The sequence below is a fragment of the Pygoscelis adeliae genome, unplaced genomic scaffold, assembly GCF_000699105.1.
Source record: "Pygoscelis adeliae isolate BGI_AS28 unplaced genomic scaffold, ASM69910v1 Scaffold4, whole genome shotgun sequence".
NCBI classification, from domain to species: Eukaryota; Metazoa; Chordata; class Aves; order Sphenisciformes; family Spheniscidae; genus Pygoscelis; species Pygoscelis adeliae.
Genome location: NW_008824986.1, coordinates 15,809,445 through 15,827,603, shown reverse-complemented (window position 1 = coordinate 15,827,603; position 18,159 = coordinate 15,809,445). Strand labels below are relative to the sequence as shown.

General features: G+C 47.4%; 1 protein-coding gene across 1 annotated transcript in view; it reads right to left on the bottom strand.

The window, feature by feature from the left end:
* Positions 1-18,159, bottom strand: part of AFAP1L2 (actin filament associated protein 1-like 2) — a 74,842-nt gene that overhangs the window by 19,401 nt on the left and 37,282 nt on the right. The window contains exons 4-6 of the mRNA XM_009326045.1: positions 9,014-9,142; positions 8,409-8,486; positions 3,680-3,771 (exon numbers count right to left, since the gene is read on the bottom strand). Coding sequence (XP_009324320.1) covers positions 3,680-3,771; positions 8,409-8,486; positions 9,014-9,142 — 299 coding nt within the window. The remainder of the gene's footprint in view (positions 1-3,679; positions 3,772-8,408; positions 8,487-9,013; positions 9,143-18,159) is intronic.

Genomic DNA, 18,159 nt, shown 5'->3' with positions numbered 1-18,159 from the left:
ATCTCCCATCATGACCTGACACTAGTGTCCCCCACTCCCCAAGTGAGGTGTCCCCCCTCCTTGCCCAGGTCAAACCATCCCCGGTCATCTGACAATGGTATGCTCTGGCTCACACTGCTTCAACTGGCTTCTGACTGAGACCTGCACAAATCCTGGATAGGATGTTCAGCGTGTGCAGGGCTAAAGCCCCACTCTTCCCAGGAGGACAGGCAGAAGAGCAGGTCTCTCTCTGCAGAGACAGCAATGTTGAAGGTCATGGATCATGCACAGTCCTTCATGCCAGCCCACACGATTGCTCCTGGTGGCCTGGAGAAGGGGGACCAGCTGGGCACCAGCACTGCAAAGCCGTCTAAGGCAGGATCAGTCCCTTTTGCAGGTCATGCCAGCATCATCAAATGCAGGTTCAAAGCTGTCCATGCTACCCTGGATATTTCCACCAACAGGTACTGCTGCACAGAAGTAGAAAGTAAGCTTTGAAGGAAAAAATGTTCTGGCCGGCAACTGCCCACAAAGGGGGATGCTGCTGAGCCTGTGGGAGCTAGGTACCCTGACCACACCGGCCAAAATCACGCACTTCTGCTCCCACATGGGCGAGCTGCACGCGGCTCTGCCAACTTCGCAGAATTCTCAAGTGTCTTGGACGAAAACTCCTTCCTACGTGGGTCTGCCAGATGCTGTGAGCAGACTCTGAGCTTGCTTTCCAGCCATGCTGCCGGAAAACACTTGCCTCCAAATACTTAAAGGTTTAGGAACTTGTCCTAATGTGTTAAATTAAAGAAATAAAACCAAACCCAGGCAACTCCAAAGCTTTACCTAATCCCTTCCCTGGCCAGGGAATGTGTCTGCAATTGCCATCTGTGGTGGCCTCCTGCATGCAGCCAGCTCACATTGTGCTATGACCATAAACAAATTGCCTACACAAAGAAACACTGTGGGTTTATTAGACACCGTCCCACAAGTGTCAGGGAAGGAGGTGTGGGGGGGAAGGGACTGCTCTGTTTTGTTTCCTGCAGACAATGGAAGCCAACAGGGACTAGGTGGGACTGCACCTCAGCTGCCCTAGAAGTTATTTTTTTCCTCTTCTTTTTCCCTAAAGGCATGGAGTTGTTTTGTCTCTAGCTTAAGTCAAAGAGTACATGCTGCGTTATCTAACCCAGGCTAGTCCTCACAGAACATTTGCCTGTTGCATTATGGTACAACGGAGCATGCAAATAAAACCATCTTGGGCATCCATGTCCGCACCCTATGACTTTCTCAGTGGATGGCCGTGGAAAGCAGCATAGCTGCCAGGGCTACCGCAGATGAAAGGTCACCAATGTCTGAGCCACAGCCCGCGGGACTCATTGTTTAAAGGTTGCTTTGGGTCAAATCCAAAGAAATTAGTGGGATCCAGCTGGGCCACCCCTGTTGGGTTGCCCATTGACTGCTGGTGTCAGTAAATACCAGGGACAATCCGCTGTGCAGAGCTTTATCACAAAATTTCTCCTGTGCCTCAAAAGGCAAGTGTAGAGCAACACCACAGCATGCCTTAACATCACCAAACCACAGAAAACTCCACAGAGCTAAAATAGATATATTCTGAGGTCCTCTCCTAACCTCCCCGTTTCTGTGTAAGGAGTTGTGCTCTCTCCTCCACCACCCAGGTGGCCATGGCTCCTGCCCGCACCAGGAGCAGCAAACACAGACAGGGAAGATTTATTTCTCCACAGCAGCAATTTCCACACACTAACTGGGACCACATTAAAGCCCTCCCCAGCCCCACTCTTTGAAGTACGCTCAGATATCTTTGCTGCCAACAGCTCACCGATACTCAGATGCTCACAGTGAGGAGGTACTTGATTGCTTTATCCAAAGGAGGTTAGCTCCAGTAGTAAGCAGGTGGGAGAAGGTAGTTCCCAGCACAGGCCTGGGAGAAGATGGATGGCTTAGGTACCCTTCTTAGCTAACATCCAAGACTGTTTTTTTCTAATTCCCTCATTTAACTTCCTGATTGCCCTATCAGAAAGCTGGGCTCCACCAAGCACAAGCAGAGATGCCTTGGGGACACCCAGCTGCTGCTTCCCCGGTCATGGCTTCATTCCACTGCACCACCATCCTCCTGCCCACCTCCCTCCCACAGCCACCACACCCTCCGGCTTTGAGAAACCCAAAGCAAAACAGTGATTCCTGCTCTGATCACTGCTCTCAGGCAACTATCCCTGGCCAGCTGCGTGGACAGAGCCCCCCCCGGGGCTGGAGCAGCTCCCAGCAGGCAATTGCACTGCGTCCGAGGGTTTGCCGGCTGCATCCCGTCCTACCCCCTCATTTTCCCAGCTCCTCCAGCTAACTCCAGCTGAGCTACACAGCCCCCTGGGCAGAAGTCCTGGGGCCTTACCCCGCATCCTCCTTCCTGGGAAAGGAGATCCGCCTCTATCGTTGATGGATGCACCACCCCATCCTCCTCCATGCCTCTCTCTCCTCCCCATGCACACTCCCTGCTCTCCTTTCCTTTCACATCTCGAAATCCCAGCTACAGCGATTCCCACGTCGGATCAACTACCGAACAGCAACATCTGGGGTCTTGAGGATGACCTGCGTCTCTCGAGGACAGCCAGGCTGGCTTGCTGGCATAGAGACAAAATCCCACTGAAAGCTGATGGTGTTGAACTGGACCCTGACCAAATTTATAGCTGCCCTATAGAAAAATCTACAGTACTGGCGACTCCTCCTCACAGATCTGTGGGCTGTACAACCAGCGTAATGCCCGGCATGTTTGCCCAATGCACAGACAACACCAGGCGCTTCAGCTGAAGCAAACCTGATCTTCTCTGCCAACGGTCAAACCGTTAGCAAGGCTCTGCCGGTGAGGGAGATCCTGGCACTGCCCAGGGATCGCCCCACCGCCTCGCAGCTGAAGGATTTCTGACTTTTGTAAGTTCATGCTAGCAGCCCAGGCACAGCTGCTTTACAACTTGGAGATTTCCAAAGCAACAGCTGAAAGCCAACCTCACCTTCACTTCTTTGGAAAACCTCAATTCTCTTCATTCTTTGAGCCTGGGTTGCCATGCAATGGGTGTGGGTTTCCCTGGCAGGGAACACAGCCTGTTGTGCACGGTGCTCCTGCACACGCATGGGAAGCCCAAGGCTCCCACAGCTGCCTGCTCCCTCTGTGCACAAGTTGGGAGCCACAGGGGTTTCTGGATGCCCAGCCACCCCAGAGCATGGCCACCCTGCCCGGGCCACCAGCTGCACACTGACCTGCAGCATTAGTAAAGACCAAACATGTAGCTGGAAACCCGTACAACAGGGAGCCCCTAGTTAATTTTTTTTTTTTTTAAATAAAGCTCACCAGGACTATTTGTCTCACTAAAATACACAGGCAGAGGTCTCTCCATTTACCCATGCTACACAGTACGTAACAAAAGCAAAGGCTGCAGGGGTTCACCAGCTACACACTGACCTGCAGCATTAGTAAAGACCAAACATGTAGCTGGAAACCCGTACAACAGGGAGCCCCTAGTTAATTTTTTTTTTTTTTTAAATAAAGCTCACCAGGACTATTTGTCTCACTAAAATACACAGGCAGAGGTCTCTCCATTTACCCATGCTACACAGTACGTAACAAAAGCAAAGGCTGCAGGGGTTCAGATCCCCAGGCTGAAGGCTAGGCAGTGAAAAGCAAAGGATTTGCAAAACACACCTTTGGAGGGGGGAGGTCCGGCAGGCTCTTCTGAGGAGGGGACGAATGCAGTCCTGAGTCTCCATTGGTCAAGGAGTTTCTCCGATCCGGTGCTGCAAGCCAGAAACACAATTATATCGATGACGTGGCATTTCCCAGCAGAGCACTCACTACCCAGGGCTGCACAGGAACAGCAAGGTGCTATTTTGGTAGGAAGCAGAGTGGCAATTACAGGCAGCGCTGCAGGGCCACCATGTCATTTCAGGCCATACCCAGGAATGTGGCACTAGGAGACCAAGCAAAAAAGCTGGCCTCTGGTTTTTGGACATGTTTTTCCTTCTGGAGGGAAAACTGTGAAGCCCAGACCTGCTGCTGAAACTTTAAAGGGTCTTGAGAAGCAACATGGGCAGACACTACACGGTATCTGGAAATCCATAGCACTTTAGTCCTTGCTAGCTCTGATCCCTGCTGCTGTGAGCTGACAGATCGGTGACTGTCCCCACCTCTGCTGCCTTTCCAGAAAACTGGACCTAATACCACCCTGCTTCCCAGAGCAAATTGCAAAGGTTGCTGCCTAGCTGGGCTGCACAATGGTTTATCAAAGCCAGCCAAAAACAGTAATTTAATCACTACTGAAGGAAGAGTTGCTCTTGAAGCAGCCCAGGCCAAACATGTGAAAGGGCATATGGCAGCAGAACTGCTCCAGGCGATCTGCATCTGCCTCTGGAAAGTCAGATTTTCCAAGCAGCTGAATGCAGAGTGATTCAGTAGCTGGAGGGTACATCGGAGGCTCAGAAAACTTGTGTTCAGTCCCTCTTCCCCCACCACAGAACTCCTGGGTGGCCTCGAACAAGTGCCCAAATCCCACGACCTCCGAGATAGTGCAATGCAGCAACGCTCAGGAACAAGTGGGAGCAAGGCACCAAATGGCTGAAAAATGAAGGCCTTTGAAGGCGTTACACTGTGCAGTGGGCCAGTCCCCTTTTACAGAGCGTCTCTTGCCAAATACTTCAGGAGAAATGAGGCTAAGGTATTCAGATATAGCAAGTCCAGTAAATTAAAAGGGAATTAGGTCCAAAATCTGCAGCGAGCTGATGCTCTAACTCCCTTAGTCACCTGCTGATGCTCCAGCCACATTCCTCAGACGCACACAGAAACCACCAAGGCATTGCATAGCGTCCAGCAGTGGTTAGCATTGCGCTCGGAAGATGCGGGCAGGAACTTTGCTGCATATTTCTGGGCTTTAAAAATAGAAGTTGGAAACCACATTACTTTGTTCATGTCTGGGGCTCGGAAGCCACGATGACAGCTCTGCCCTGCCAGGCTGCAGCCAGCTCCTGGCCTGATGGTGCAAGAGCTCAAAACACATCTCTTGTGAGAAATTGCTCCCTGTGACACAGGTCTCCTGGTCATCAGCACTGGCTAACTTCAGTAAGCCAGGAGGACACAGAGACCCATGGATCAATAGACACCATCTCCAAACAGCTGTTTGTACCTTGCAAGTAGGGCTGCTGGATGTCTTGTAAGGTTCAAACAGAGTAAAGCAGGTGAGCCTATGACACAGACTGATCATGGGGAGATCCACCTACCAAAATACCCCATGATTATACTGCCAGAGTCATATCTACAGGCTGCTGTTGGAGGTTGGCCTTTTCTGTAAAGGACCAAGGAGATGGCGCTCTCAGGGCAGACACCTTCCATCAACAGCAGCTGCTGAGGCCATTGCTGCTTTTGGAAACACCAGAAACAAGTTTGAGATTTCCTAAAGCCCCAGTGGGCTACTACCCAAGAGGGGATTATTTCCACACTCACAGTTGTCCACACAGGGAACTTTTTAGGGGCTTTTTAGCAGAGAGAAATGGACAGGCCAACTCGCATCCTCCTGCGCCAGGCAGAACCTCCCATGCTCAGCTCCATAGAAAAGAAATCATTGCAGCAGCAAAAACCACTGCCAAACCCTTTGCAAGTGGTGGCCATCTGTTCTCGACTCTCCGGCAAACCTAGCAATCATCCCACTGAACCTCACTGTGCCAGGAAAATGCTGTTTGGTTTCTGTACCAGCAGTTCCTCCTCCCACCAACCTTGGAGCATGGGATGGAGACCACAGTCTCAGTCCTCACCCTGCTGGAAACTTGCCCACCTCCACAGACACGTGCCCATGTACTCCAGCTGAGGAGCAGAGCAGGATGTGATGGAGCTTTGATTTTCAGGCTTTGTGCAGGAAGAACCATCCCTTTAACCTTCATCCTGGCAAGACTCCTGGGAGATGTTATGAGGTTTTCTGTTCTGAGGTTGCACAGAGCAGCTATCGCTGTGCCCAGCATGTGGAGACAAGCACCTAATGCATGCTTTCTGCGTGGAGAGTCCACGCAGCATGTGCTGTACATACCCCTTCATTCTCCTGCTACACACATCAGCACCACTAATCACAGACTGTTTCCTTACTGGGGTGGGAGGGAAGGAGTATTTTTTCCTAGACAAGTGTTAACACTTTGCAGGTGTCTTCTGATAAAGATGTCTCTCTAAAACCTGGAATTTGGAGAGAATTTAGAAGAGGGAAGGAAGAAAAACCAGGCAAAAAGCCTGCTAAAATTCACATCTGTACGAACTGTTATTTGTGCTCTCTGGTCTTTGTAAAAGTGGATCTCTCTTGGTATTTGGGCTAAGAGGGCCACAGTGTGCACCACCAGGAGCCCTACACTGCACATCAGCTCCACCTCCCAGCCACCTGCACGTCGATCCCTCTGTGCTGACTTCCAGAAGGAGATACCTTCAGCTCACTGAAGAGCCCCATGGACTTGCACGGCAGAGACTTGCTGTGTTTCTCAAGTAACTGAGATCAAGTAAATGGTAGTGCCTTCATCACTCACTGCAGTGAATTCAATTACTGTGCGATAAAAAGGCATCTCAAAAGCAGCGCACTGTTCAGCTTAAATCCTTACTGGTGGAATTGGAAGTAGATACCGTGAGCAGTGAAATACGGTTTTTGCAGAAACAGCATGTTTTAAGGTTCGGAGGGGAGACTTTCGGAGCAGATGTATTATCACTTCGGAAAGCATTTCACCCTGCACTGCTAGAGCATATTCGAGCACAGCTACAGTGATGAAGAAACCCCGCAGGGCATGAGAGGTCCCATTGACCTCAGTCACAAAAGTGTGGTCACCACATCCCACCAAAGGATTTCAGTGAAACAAAGTGCACAGAGCAGCAGTGGATAAAATGGGTAAAGGGAGCTGCATAATCACTGGGGGATCCATATCACATCCCCTAGCTCCAGTGGGTACTAGGGCCGCCTCCATCTGCTAAATCTGAACCTGCAGATCCCACTTCTGACCTCTTCAGGCAGGCACAGACCTCTCCGTGCCGTTACAGAGGCAGGATCAGGGCTGTACACCCAGCTGCAGCTATGGCTAAGATCCCATACATGTGTCTTACTGACTTCAGCATTTCCAAATAACTCAGAAGTTTTACTTGGAATAGGGAGGTTGTTGAAAACAGAGAAAGAGAGAAGTGCCAGGTCCCACAGGGAGTGACTGAGTGGGTAGGCTCATGGCCTTGATAGGGAGAAGTCTGAAATAAGAGAACGAACTCTAAAAATAAATTGTCTGAAATTTACCCCCTTGTTTCAGCATGGTGGATCAGTGCAAGTCTTGTTTTATCCACCCAAATAAGAACTTATATAAAGAGATGCTTCTGTCACTGCTCAGCTGCCCAGAGCTACCGGGAGGCTGTGCAATCCTGTTATGGAGCATTACAGCATCACCCAGAGGGCCCCGTCCGGAGATCACATCGGGGCTGCACGCGTAATCTGGGAGGACATCCTGTCTTCAGGGATATTTGAAGTTAACCTAAATTCAGCTGCAGGTAGTTTAAAAAAAAAAAACAAAAACAAAACAAACAAAAAAACCCACCACAAAACAATAAAACCAAAACAAACAACTCTGGAAACAGAGCTATCCCAACTATTGCAGGACCAGCATGTCAACAGCAGGCTGCACTGATGCGTCCTCTGTTTCATCTATTTGGATCGGAAACTGTAGGGTAGGGTCAGCCTCCGACTACATGTGCATTAAGACGTGTGTCAGTAATAATCTCACTCTATGCAATCATCAAAAACAGCCCTTGTGATGAACTTCAAAGAGCAAGAACGTTTATAGAGAATTATTTTCTTTCCCATATTAAAAATTCAAAATCTGGGAAATCAAATTGGAAATGAATATTTTATCCAGGTTTAATTTCTTGGCTTGTACACCGCAAAACTCTTGCATCCCCCGGGAGATGAAGGCGCTCTGCCCGCGCAGAAGGCGAGGGTGCAGGCTGCGCCTGGGAACTCACCTCGCAAGGTTGTGACAACACAGACTCTCTGGGCTAGTACAGAGAGCAACACGCTAAAGAAGACACATGCTTTCAAGGCCTCAAAGAGGTGAAGTGACATGTTTCGTGGCCAAAGGAAACATGAGGGCTTCCTTAAATATTTGAGGCACTGGAGCTGCAAGCCTTAGAAGGCAACGTTTTTATCCCAAAATAATGCCCTCCAAAGTGCTACTTCCAGGAATAACCTCACAGTGTTGGCAAGGACCATGATTTCCAAAGGAATGTAATGAAAATGGCAGTCCTTCCACCATCAACTGCCTCGTCCCTCAGAGCTGCCACAGGGGCCTCCACCGGTCCCAGTAAAGCAAGGACCTAACCACATGTGCCTTCACTGCCCTGTTAGATATGAGGCAACCATTAATCTTCAGCTCCCTACCTTTGTCTTGTTTCTCCTGGTCACCCTGCTGTTTATGGATGGTCACTTTGTTCATATAAATATATTCCTCATCGCCACCTGCAACCAGAGGGAAAAGTGAACTCTTTACCCACCTGCTGCTTTCACATTGCTAAGGTTTTCCACGAAGACAGATGTAAAAAGTGTCTCTGCTGAGTACATTTTGGGGAGAGCGTATTGGTTGAGGCAATGTGCAGAAAAAAACCCAAGCAATAATAAAAAGTAGAAAAGTTAAATGCTTTATAGTCAGGAAATTCCATAAGTTAAAATTTCTACTTAAACATTAACTTGGCCAAACAGTACATCCTGTGTATCTTACAAAGTGGATTAAATAAACTTAAGGTTTAATAAGGAAAACAGAAAGTATCAGGAATCTTGGGAATCCTTTGTTTGTAAAGCTGGACACATAACTGTAGTAATTTTACATAAACAATTAGAGGTCACTGCAAAAATAATCCTCGTTTCAGTTTCTCCTTCTAATTTTCATGTCTCCCCTTCCCACCAGCCTCCAAAAAAATGTTGCTTCAAGTCCCCGTAGCAGTTCCCACGAGAGCCCACTTCCTCATCCTTGTTTTCCTTGCCCATACCACTGGACTTGGTGTAGACCCGCAGAAGGTCGGAGAGGAAGCTTTTCTTCACAACGGCAGTGCTGCTCAAGTTCTCCTTGTCCAGTATCCTCAGAAAATCTTCAAGTTCTGTGAGCAGCTGCTCGAGAGCTACAACAGCAAAAGAGACAACTGTTGGCAAAGCAGTTGGGGGCATTTCAAAAGAGGACATACATTAATTCTGAATTTTCCAAGATCCTCTGCGTTTTTCTGCCCAGGAATAATTCATGTTCAGTTTTCCAGCTTGAACCCTTCCTCTAGTTTTGAGAAGAAAGTAGGTCCTAAAACCAAAAAGGCTCCAACTTCCCTTAGTCTGTTCATAACACCAGTAAAATCCCATGTAAATATCTATTCTTCTTCCTATAGGACTTTTTGCTCAAAGAGGGAGAAGACTAGAGGGATTTTGAGCATTAGGGCTGAGATTACACAAAAGCAGCTAGCAAGACCGTGACACTTGAATCTTGAGTCCCATCAAACATCACTCAAACCTCATGTGGATTTGGATCTACCAAAGACTGCTTTCTGGTTCCTCTTTCCAAGCCTCCTCCTTATTTCTCTATCTGTAATGATTTGAAAACATTTATGTCCGTGTCCCCCCAAAAGGCAAAAAAAAAAAAAAAGGCACATACATAATTCAGTAACTTCTCAAGCCGTGTTGCTTGGGTGGTGACTAGAGAGATCATTGCACCACGTGGAACTGAAGACCCAAGATTGAGCAGCATCTCAGAGACCCTCAGGAAAGCCTGCCGTTACAAAGACATCCCTGCATACCCACAACACGCAACTCGGACAAACTGCTCCCCAGCACTGACGGCTCAGCCAGGCTAATAGGTTTGTTTTCCTTCTGAGGAGGTGCTACTCAGCTCTGCCACTGACAAATCACTTCTCTGACAGGGCTCATGCTGAAGCAACAGGCGTTTGCTTGCTTGCTTTTGTTCACGCCGAAGTTTATCGTGGGCTAATTAGCAGCAGTGGCAGGAGCTTGTTCCAGGGAGGAAATAACAGAGTATTACGTGGAGAGAGGAAGCGCTGTGCAAGAATGACGGCGTATGGGAAAAGCACAGAAAACCCAGCTGGGGCCGTTCCTCCCCTTTGGAAGCTCCCCCGCTAACCCACTCCATCGGTCCCTGAAGCTAAGGAGCAGTGGGGAAGATGGGCAGCGAAGCTTGGGTTTGCCACCGCCAGGCTGCAAACCAGGCTGTGACTCCTCAGCACACCACTAAGGAACGTGACATACGGATAATTTAACTGGGGCAATGCTCCATTCCCTTTACTTACAGCATTTCCATGCTGTGTGTTCCCATGGTACCCCTGTGAGTCACAGCACACACCAATAAACTAGAAAAGTGTTAATATTTTGGTTTCATAGGTCAAAACATCTGAAGCATATCTAGTTTAAGTGCTACCACCTCCAAGGGCACAAAGAACATTTGTGTAAAACCAGGAGAGCACCATCACCTTCTTACTCCCCCATCTTTAGCCACCAGGTGACCCTTCCTTGGGTGAATACATGTTAGAATATTAATAAATAAAGCATAAATTACACTGTAAAGGTTTATGGTGCTAGCCATTAATTGCAAAACATGCTACTGCTCTCAAACTGTATTAATCTTCACTAGCTTGATTGTAAAACAGTCTAATGACTCCAGATCAATCAATAATGGCTCCAGAGGAGACTACCAACTGGTAGTTCTTTACACTTCATTTTATACCCCCTACACCCAATTAATTCTCTTCTGGTCTGATTTAGGACCAGTAGGGAATGGAAAGTGCCTGTATCATGCTGTGTTAGCTTGAATGTTTTTGCTAGCTGCTGTTTTGCCCAGCTATAAGCCACTGCAATCCAGAGAAAGCAAGAATCACTTCAAGAAACAACAGCATTTTTCATAAACCGTAAGGAAACAGGTAGTGTTTTGTGACAACAATATTAGATGTCACTGATATAATGAAACAATGAACTGTGAGCATTTGGTGTCAAACACACTCATAACCAGCTTCTCTCAAACTTCAAGGACCCTGCTTCTTCTAAGTTTAAGGAAACTCCACCAGCGTAAATCATAGCCTTGCTATACTCGCTCATCTGCTTCAGTGGCCCACTTCAGAAAATTTAAATTGAGGTCAGTTCCTTCTGGTCAGGCCTAAATATATGTTCCTCTTAGTTCGTCCTAGCGAACAGGACAGTTATGTGTCAGGGATGGTATCAGAAGAAACACAGCACAAAAAATACCTAATCTGAAGCTTCCAAAGCGGGTCAGCTCCCAACAGCTGCCTGCAAGGAAGTCACGATACCGCGTTTGCAGGGAAGGGGGTATAATTCCCATTCCTTCTTCCACCCCCAAGACTGCAGAAAATGACTTTATTCTTCTCCCAGGCATCCACAGCTAGCACACAGACAGGGCCCAGCTCTTATGAATAGCGCAGCCCATACAGTAGGTTACATTTTCCAGCCCACCAAAGCTGAATTCAGGCTTCTAGTGACTCAAAGCAACTCATTTAGGACGCGATCCTGGGGCCACTGAGGTCAGTGGAAAGACTCTGTCAGACTTCAATGGGTTCGGACTTCAGGGGCTCAACAGAGATTCATTTTGCTCTTCTTCAGCAAGAAGCAGCATATAAACCATCTGCTTCCACGCAAGCATGTCTTTGATCTCAGCTGGACATTCCCAATCCAAACCTGATACCTGCAAAAATAAACTGCCATTAAAATGAATGTGGCCATTCATTCTCTCGTATCAGAAGAACAAGCTAATACTTATTGGAGTGATGAATGTGAGACGTAAGAAGAGTTAATACGATGGGGGTCTATAAGATCCTCTGTGCAAGCAAGAATCGCAGCAGGTCCCAGCAGGTGAATAGGACTAAAAACAGTTGAGAGCCCATGCACGTCAAACCACCTCAGGATTTTGAACACTGGAAACTACTGCTTGATCTCAGCTAAAGACCTATCACACTGTAGTGATGTATTGAACATGCTTATGGCAAACCAAGGTTGGTGGTTATACAAAGCAGCCTGAAACAAATGGCTCTCCCTCCAAGCTACATTGTTTTGCTGTCCTTATCTTAGCAGTTTAGAAATGAGAGCACGTAAAGAGATGATTCCTGTAGCTAGGCCTTCTCTGCAGGGCAATAGTTACAGGTGCAAGGAACTCGTTTGCAAAATCAAATGGCTGTGAGCAGCAGGATGAGAGATCAGAAGTAGATAGAAGCCCAAGTCACAAGGCAGTGCAATTCTCAGAGATGCTTTTGAGAAACGTCCTTCCACAGCTACATTACTCTTCTCGACTCTTGTAGCACTTCTTCGTGAAACCCCAATTATAATGTGACTCAAATAATCTTTCTGGCACCATCTCAAATAAATACTTGCATAGCACTTACAAAAATTCAGCCTACTTTATAGAAAACAGGAGATTACCTCTAAGGTTAAGATTGGCCCAGAAGAATTAAAAGACTTAGCCAAGGTCACTGAATACCTCTACTGAATCCGGCCATCCCAAGCCCCAGGATATGACCTACTCCATCTCCTTACAAAGCATGGCCACACATATGGGGTACCATTAGATACTGCAGCACAGCTCAGATCATGCTGCTCTTCTCCATGGCCACAGGTATCACTCACTGGATAAAACCATAAGGATTTTGCAACATGTGAAGGAGAGTGGTGTAGAAACATCATAGTCAATAGAAAGCTTGGCTGATTTGCATCTGCAATGAGTGGATGATCATCACTGAAAGGACTGAACTTTAAAGTGTATAGAAATATCATGTCTTTACTGATGTAGTAAGGACTTAATGGGGGTTACAACCAGAACTACCAGCTCCTCTTGCATGCACTTAAGTGGAGGATGAGAGATGTTCTCCCTCCTTTTACTCCAAGACAATGCAAGCCTTTTTACAGAAACTCCTGGGCAGCCCTCTGACCAGAGTAGACTCTCTCTGAAGGTTGAAACTTTAGTTGCAGCAATGAGCAAAGCATTGCTTGAAACACAACTAATCTGTTCCAACGGCAATTCAGTGGCAGCAGGACAGCACTGAAAAGGGCTTCTTTTGGCAGGAGTCTATGGCCTTTCTTTGCAGACAAAGTCTCTTGCATTGCAGCAGTGTCTATCCTAGTTCATGTGAAGCTAGAGCCAAAAATGCAGCAGCTTGCAAAGCCCCCATTGAGGAAGCACATTCCTTGCAAAAGAGCTGCCAATTTTGCCTGACACCAAGGTCACTGAAAGGTAAATGACCATTAAACTAGATTATAAAAGCCATTCCTACCAATAACCACTGATCTTTGTCATTTTGCTACAATAACAACCTATGTCTACATCTTATTACTTCATGTCTTGGCCTTATGAGGAAATGGAAAGGCAGGCTCAGAATGAACTTTCATTCAAGTGTTTTAGTAACCACTGGGCAGGATTACGTTAGACCATTTAATCTAAATTCAATTATTTATTTTATCAAGGTAGAGGGGCCCCAGCCACCGGACAAAGAACTGTAATAAAATACATACTAAAAGACAAACTCTTTCCTCTACTGAGATGAGAGGTGAAAGATAAGGAGTATCATTTGCTAACAGGAAACTAAGGCATAGAGAGATTAAGCAATTTGTCCAAGGATACGGGCGTATTCTCCAGCAGATCAGGAATACAACCCAGTTTTCCTGTGTCCCAGCCTGCAGCTCTCACTCCCAAACCACCCTTCCTTGGATCCAAAAGCAGGAGCTGGGTTTGGTACTTCTGGCTTCACCCCTGCTACAAGGGGCTCGGCTAAGCTGCTGGCAAACAGCATGGATTTGGGCACCTGGTAAATACCTGCAGCCCGTGGCGTGCCAAGTTTTTTTGCTTCAAAAGCCTTGGGAAGACCAGATATAGTGAAACTGATAACAGCACTCTGATTCATGCAAGTGTCAGAGGTCACAGGAGCGGAGGGCTTCCCGAGGGGCACCTCAAGGCACCCTTGCATCTCCACCTCCCCCATGCAGGACATCCCATGGCAGCCTTTCAGCCCCCATTTCCCGCTGACCAGCCCCGGCCAGCAGCACTGGGATTCCCTAGAGGCTGCTTTGGCAGAAAGCAGTTTCTTTCTTGCCCTGGTTTCTTTTTTCCTTTGCTGCATAAAATCAATAGGGCAGCTGATGAGCGTGCGGAGAGGACAGGCGGGGACAGAGACAGCATTCAGGCTGCTGAATAGTGAGCGCTGTCAGCAGAGCAGGAGGACCCAGCCCAGGCCTCCTCAGCTAATTTGGAGTCTTACAGTAACAGTCAGCCTTTGCAAGAGGGAAAAGTCGCCCATGATGACAGCTAGAGAAGGCCATTCTCCCCAGCTGTGAGATGTGCCCAAAGGCAGATGTGTGGATGGTGACAGCTCTAACAGCTGGATGACCCCCAACACAGCACCGCCTTCCAAAACAACAAAGCGCATCCTTCCTCAGGCAAACCGACCCTCCTCATCCTGCCAGCTTCAGGGTCTTGCAGAGGAGCTGTGAAGAAAAGGGTATAGCAATGCGTTGGCCCTTCTGCAGCATTTACAGCTCCTCTGCCCTGGTCTGGATGCCACTGGCTTCCGCACACGTGGGCAATGTGACACGAGGGAGGACGCGTGGCGAATGGCTCGCCAAAATACAGCACCAGGAATAAGAGACATCTCTGTTGAACCCCAGAAGGCTGCTCCTCTGAAATGCATCCCCACCACACTGAAACCCCACCAGCATTCACCCAGGGTGATGAGCAGAAAAAAGCAGACAAGTGTGGACTAAAGTCTACCAGCTTGGTTTTGATCACCAGAAACCAGGCTTTACTTCCCACAATTGCACCTGCAATGACTGGCCAGCCTTCCTTCTTCTAGCTTTTCATGGAAAAAGAATAAAAAGCCCAACGCAGTGTTGGCCAGTTGAAACTCCTCCATTTTTTCCACAGAAGAGTATTTCATAAATAGAAAAAAAAAAAAAATCTCCCCACATTTTTAGAAAAAAAAAAAAGAAATCTCCCCACATTTGTAGAAAAAAAAAAGAAATCTCCCCACAGCAAAATGAGAAGCCCTTGTGTTTATCAAAGGGGAAAAAAAAATAATTAAAAAAAGACAAAACACCAACCTTTCAGTAAACAGTGAACTTTCTCATTATAGAATCACTGCTAGATTAAACAAAATAAAATGCAAAATTCACAAAACCGAGGCAAGCTAAAATTCCTCAGAATAAGAAAATTGTAAAATTGGAGAGCTCCTGTCATAGTTTCCCTATTAAGCCAGACAAGCATCAGACAGTTATGACCACTGTCACAAAAGCTGTCTGATTTTCAGATATAATGAGTGCTCACAAGGAAGAAAGACAGACAAAAACCCACCCAGACTGCTTCTATTGATGTACCTAAAATCCAGTACCGCCTAGCTTCACACTCACATTGGGAGCATTAGGCTCCTCTTTGTTGCAAAGTATGAATCATGGAAGGAGAGGCAAACAATGTGTCTCGTTGGTTGTGGGCTGTGAACTGCGCAGATGAACCCAAGCAGCTCTGCGTGGGCTGCTCTGGAAGTTCGAACAAGAATCATATTGAGAAGTGGCAGCTCTAACCTAGGAACTCTGAACTTTAACAAAACGGCAGCAGAAAATGCACATAAAGCTTTTTTTCAGTTAACTGAACAAACAACAGACTTCTCTTCCCTCCGCTGGAAGGTAGGAAACGGCATCCAAGAAAAATTAAGAAAAAAAAGAGAAGGAAGAGAGAAGAGAAGCAAAACATGAAAATTACTGTGTCGTAAGGAGTTTTTACTGGGCAGTCCTGTATTTGAGTGCCATATTGCTTTATTATATGCAATAGAGGGTATATGCATGAAACTTCAGGCGCAATACAGTGACATCTTTCTTTGCAAAGGGTCTCAGTCTTTCCATGACAGAGCAACTGGTGGGTCATTGGAGGCCTCACACTGGCAAACAAATTTGTTGGATGACATCTGAAAGAAGCCGGCATGTCTTCCCTTGGTAGCATGCCGTATTAGCAGAGCGCCCATCAAACTCAGAAGATCCCCAAAGCTTTACTAGGCTACGGACTACAGGTCTGTGCTCAGGTGCTTCGCGATGCACGCAGCATCAGCAAATGGGGACATAACACAAAGTGCCATGGAAAACCATGCTGGGACCTGGGGTTGATGGGACTGTCACCCTGAGAAGTGCTGCATCCTCAGCATGTGGGGGACCAGGTCACATATCACTTGTGCAACACAGTAACTCCTGCCGGGGCAGAACCCAGCTAAGAAAACATCAGGGAAGCAACTAAAGAAACATCAGCACAGTAGCCAAGAGGGTAAGGAAGGATCAAACCAAATCAAGATAACTGTCAACTAGAAAAATCTGGACCAAGTCAGGCAGGGCAAGATGTTAAAGAGGGTCCTCTTTCTAAGGTAAATATCCCTGAGAGCAGGCTCTAGCAAGCTCCCTTCCTAGTGGGGAGGAAAACAATCCCAGCAATTCTTACAAAGCAGAAATCATGTTTGCTGCCAAGCCCCGGAGTTGAATCCTACAGTGGCGTGGCACAGAGATGTGATTTCCTCTAAAGCTGCCACCATTGATTCCCTTCTCTCCCCACAGTCCTTTCTTCTGTTTTTTTCCCTTATTCTTTCAGTTTTCTGCTAAGATTGGGTTTTTTTCAGTCTTGTGAAGTTTTGCTCTCCTCTCCATGCCTCAGTCCTTAGAAAACTGCATGGCTGACTTCACTCAGGGGGGGTGGGGGGGGGGGTTGGTGACCACCTGACCTGCAACTTAAAGCACATCCGTTGTTTGCTATCTAATGTAATGCATAGCTATATCCAGGAAGGGGCTACTGAGAGGCGTTGATCAAATAGAACAGCTGTTTTCAAGAAACATGCAAAAAACTCAACTACGTGACACAAACACGTGGGGCTCTACTGCTCAAATCCAGCGTGAGGAAGCATCCCACAGCTGCCCGCGCAGCCCAGCCTTGTACTCCTCTGCCTTAATGCAGTCTTTGCTCCATGAAGGTGGCAACGTGTGCTCCTGCACTGCAGCTCAGGTGTTTGCCAATGCTCCCGGGCTAAGGAGCATGGCTATAGTCAAAACACTGTGGCAGACTTTGCATCATCCTTGTTCGTCACCCTGTATGGCTATGTCTAGAGGAAAGCACATTTCCATCCCTCTCTGCATTACAGAATAGCAGCAGAATAGCGGGCACACTGCTGTCCTAATGCCTGCCAGAGCCCGTGGCCACGGGACCCCTCTTTCCCATGGAAAAAAGGAAGCCTGGGATACCACGTTCCCAAAACAGTGACTGGGAAAATGCAAGGTCCTGATGAGATTAACTGTCACAGCGACGGTGAACGACAGCCCTGGAACAACACCCCGCAGTTTGTACCACTTCAATACAAATAAAGGAGGTTAACTGCCAAAAATATTTGGAGATGGATTTCTCTCTCACAGGCAAGACACAAATTAAAGGAAGCTGCCAGATACACAGAGGGTTGTGTTGGTGTTTTTAAGAGAGGACATGCACGCAAACATACACATGCACATGCCCTCTGAAGGCCTCATATCAAAGCATTTTCCCACCATTCTCTCTTGATTTAATGGCATCATTTTTCCAACAAACAATAGAAACATAACAGAAGAGGAAAGCAATTATGTTTGAGAAAGCAAAAGCAAGAGCTCTGGGGTCAGAGAGAAAGACAGACGCACAGCCCTGGAGTCCCCAGTCTTTTCTTTGCTGTTTCCTCTGCAGCTTGGGCTCTTCGAGCCATGCCAGCCACAACAGCTAGGGCTGGGCCGCTGTTCCTACAGCTGAAAAGCAGAATGACTACACTAGGCTATTGCACTAGTGCAGGGGAAAAACAGGTTTTAAAAGTATCCTCAAGTATATCAGGGTAGGCTGGCAGAACCTACAGCAACATAATTATTGATCGCTAGATTTCTTTCTTAATAACCTTGTTCAATCCCTTGTCCAAACATTACATGCAGTCCTTATCCATCCTCTTCAGGGTAACATGGGAGCCTAAACACCAAGAGGGAGCATCGTGCAGCTGAGGCGCTGAGCAGTGTTGATGCAGCAATGTGCAAACCAGAGATTTTCTCTGGAATCCCAGTGTATAACATCAGCTAACAAATTTGGTCAACTCTCCCCTGCACACCCCCCCCC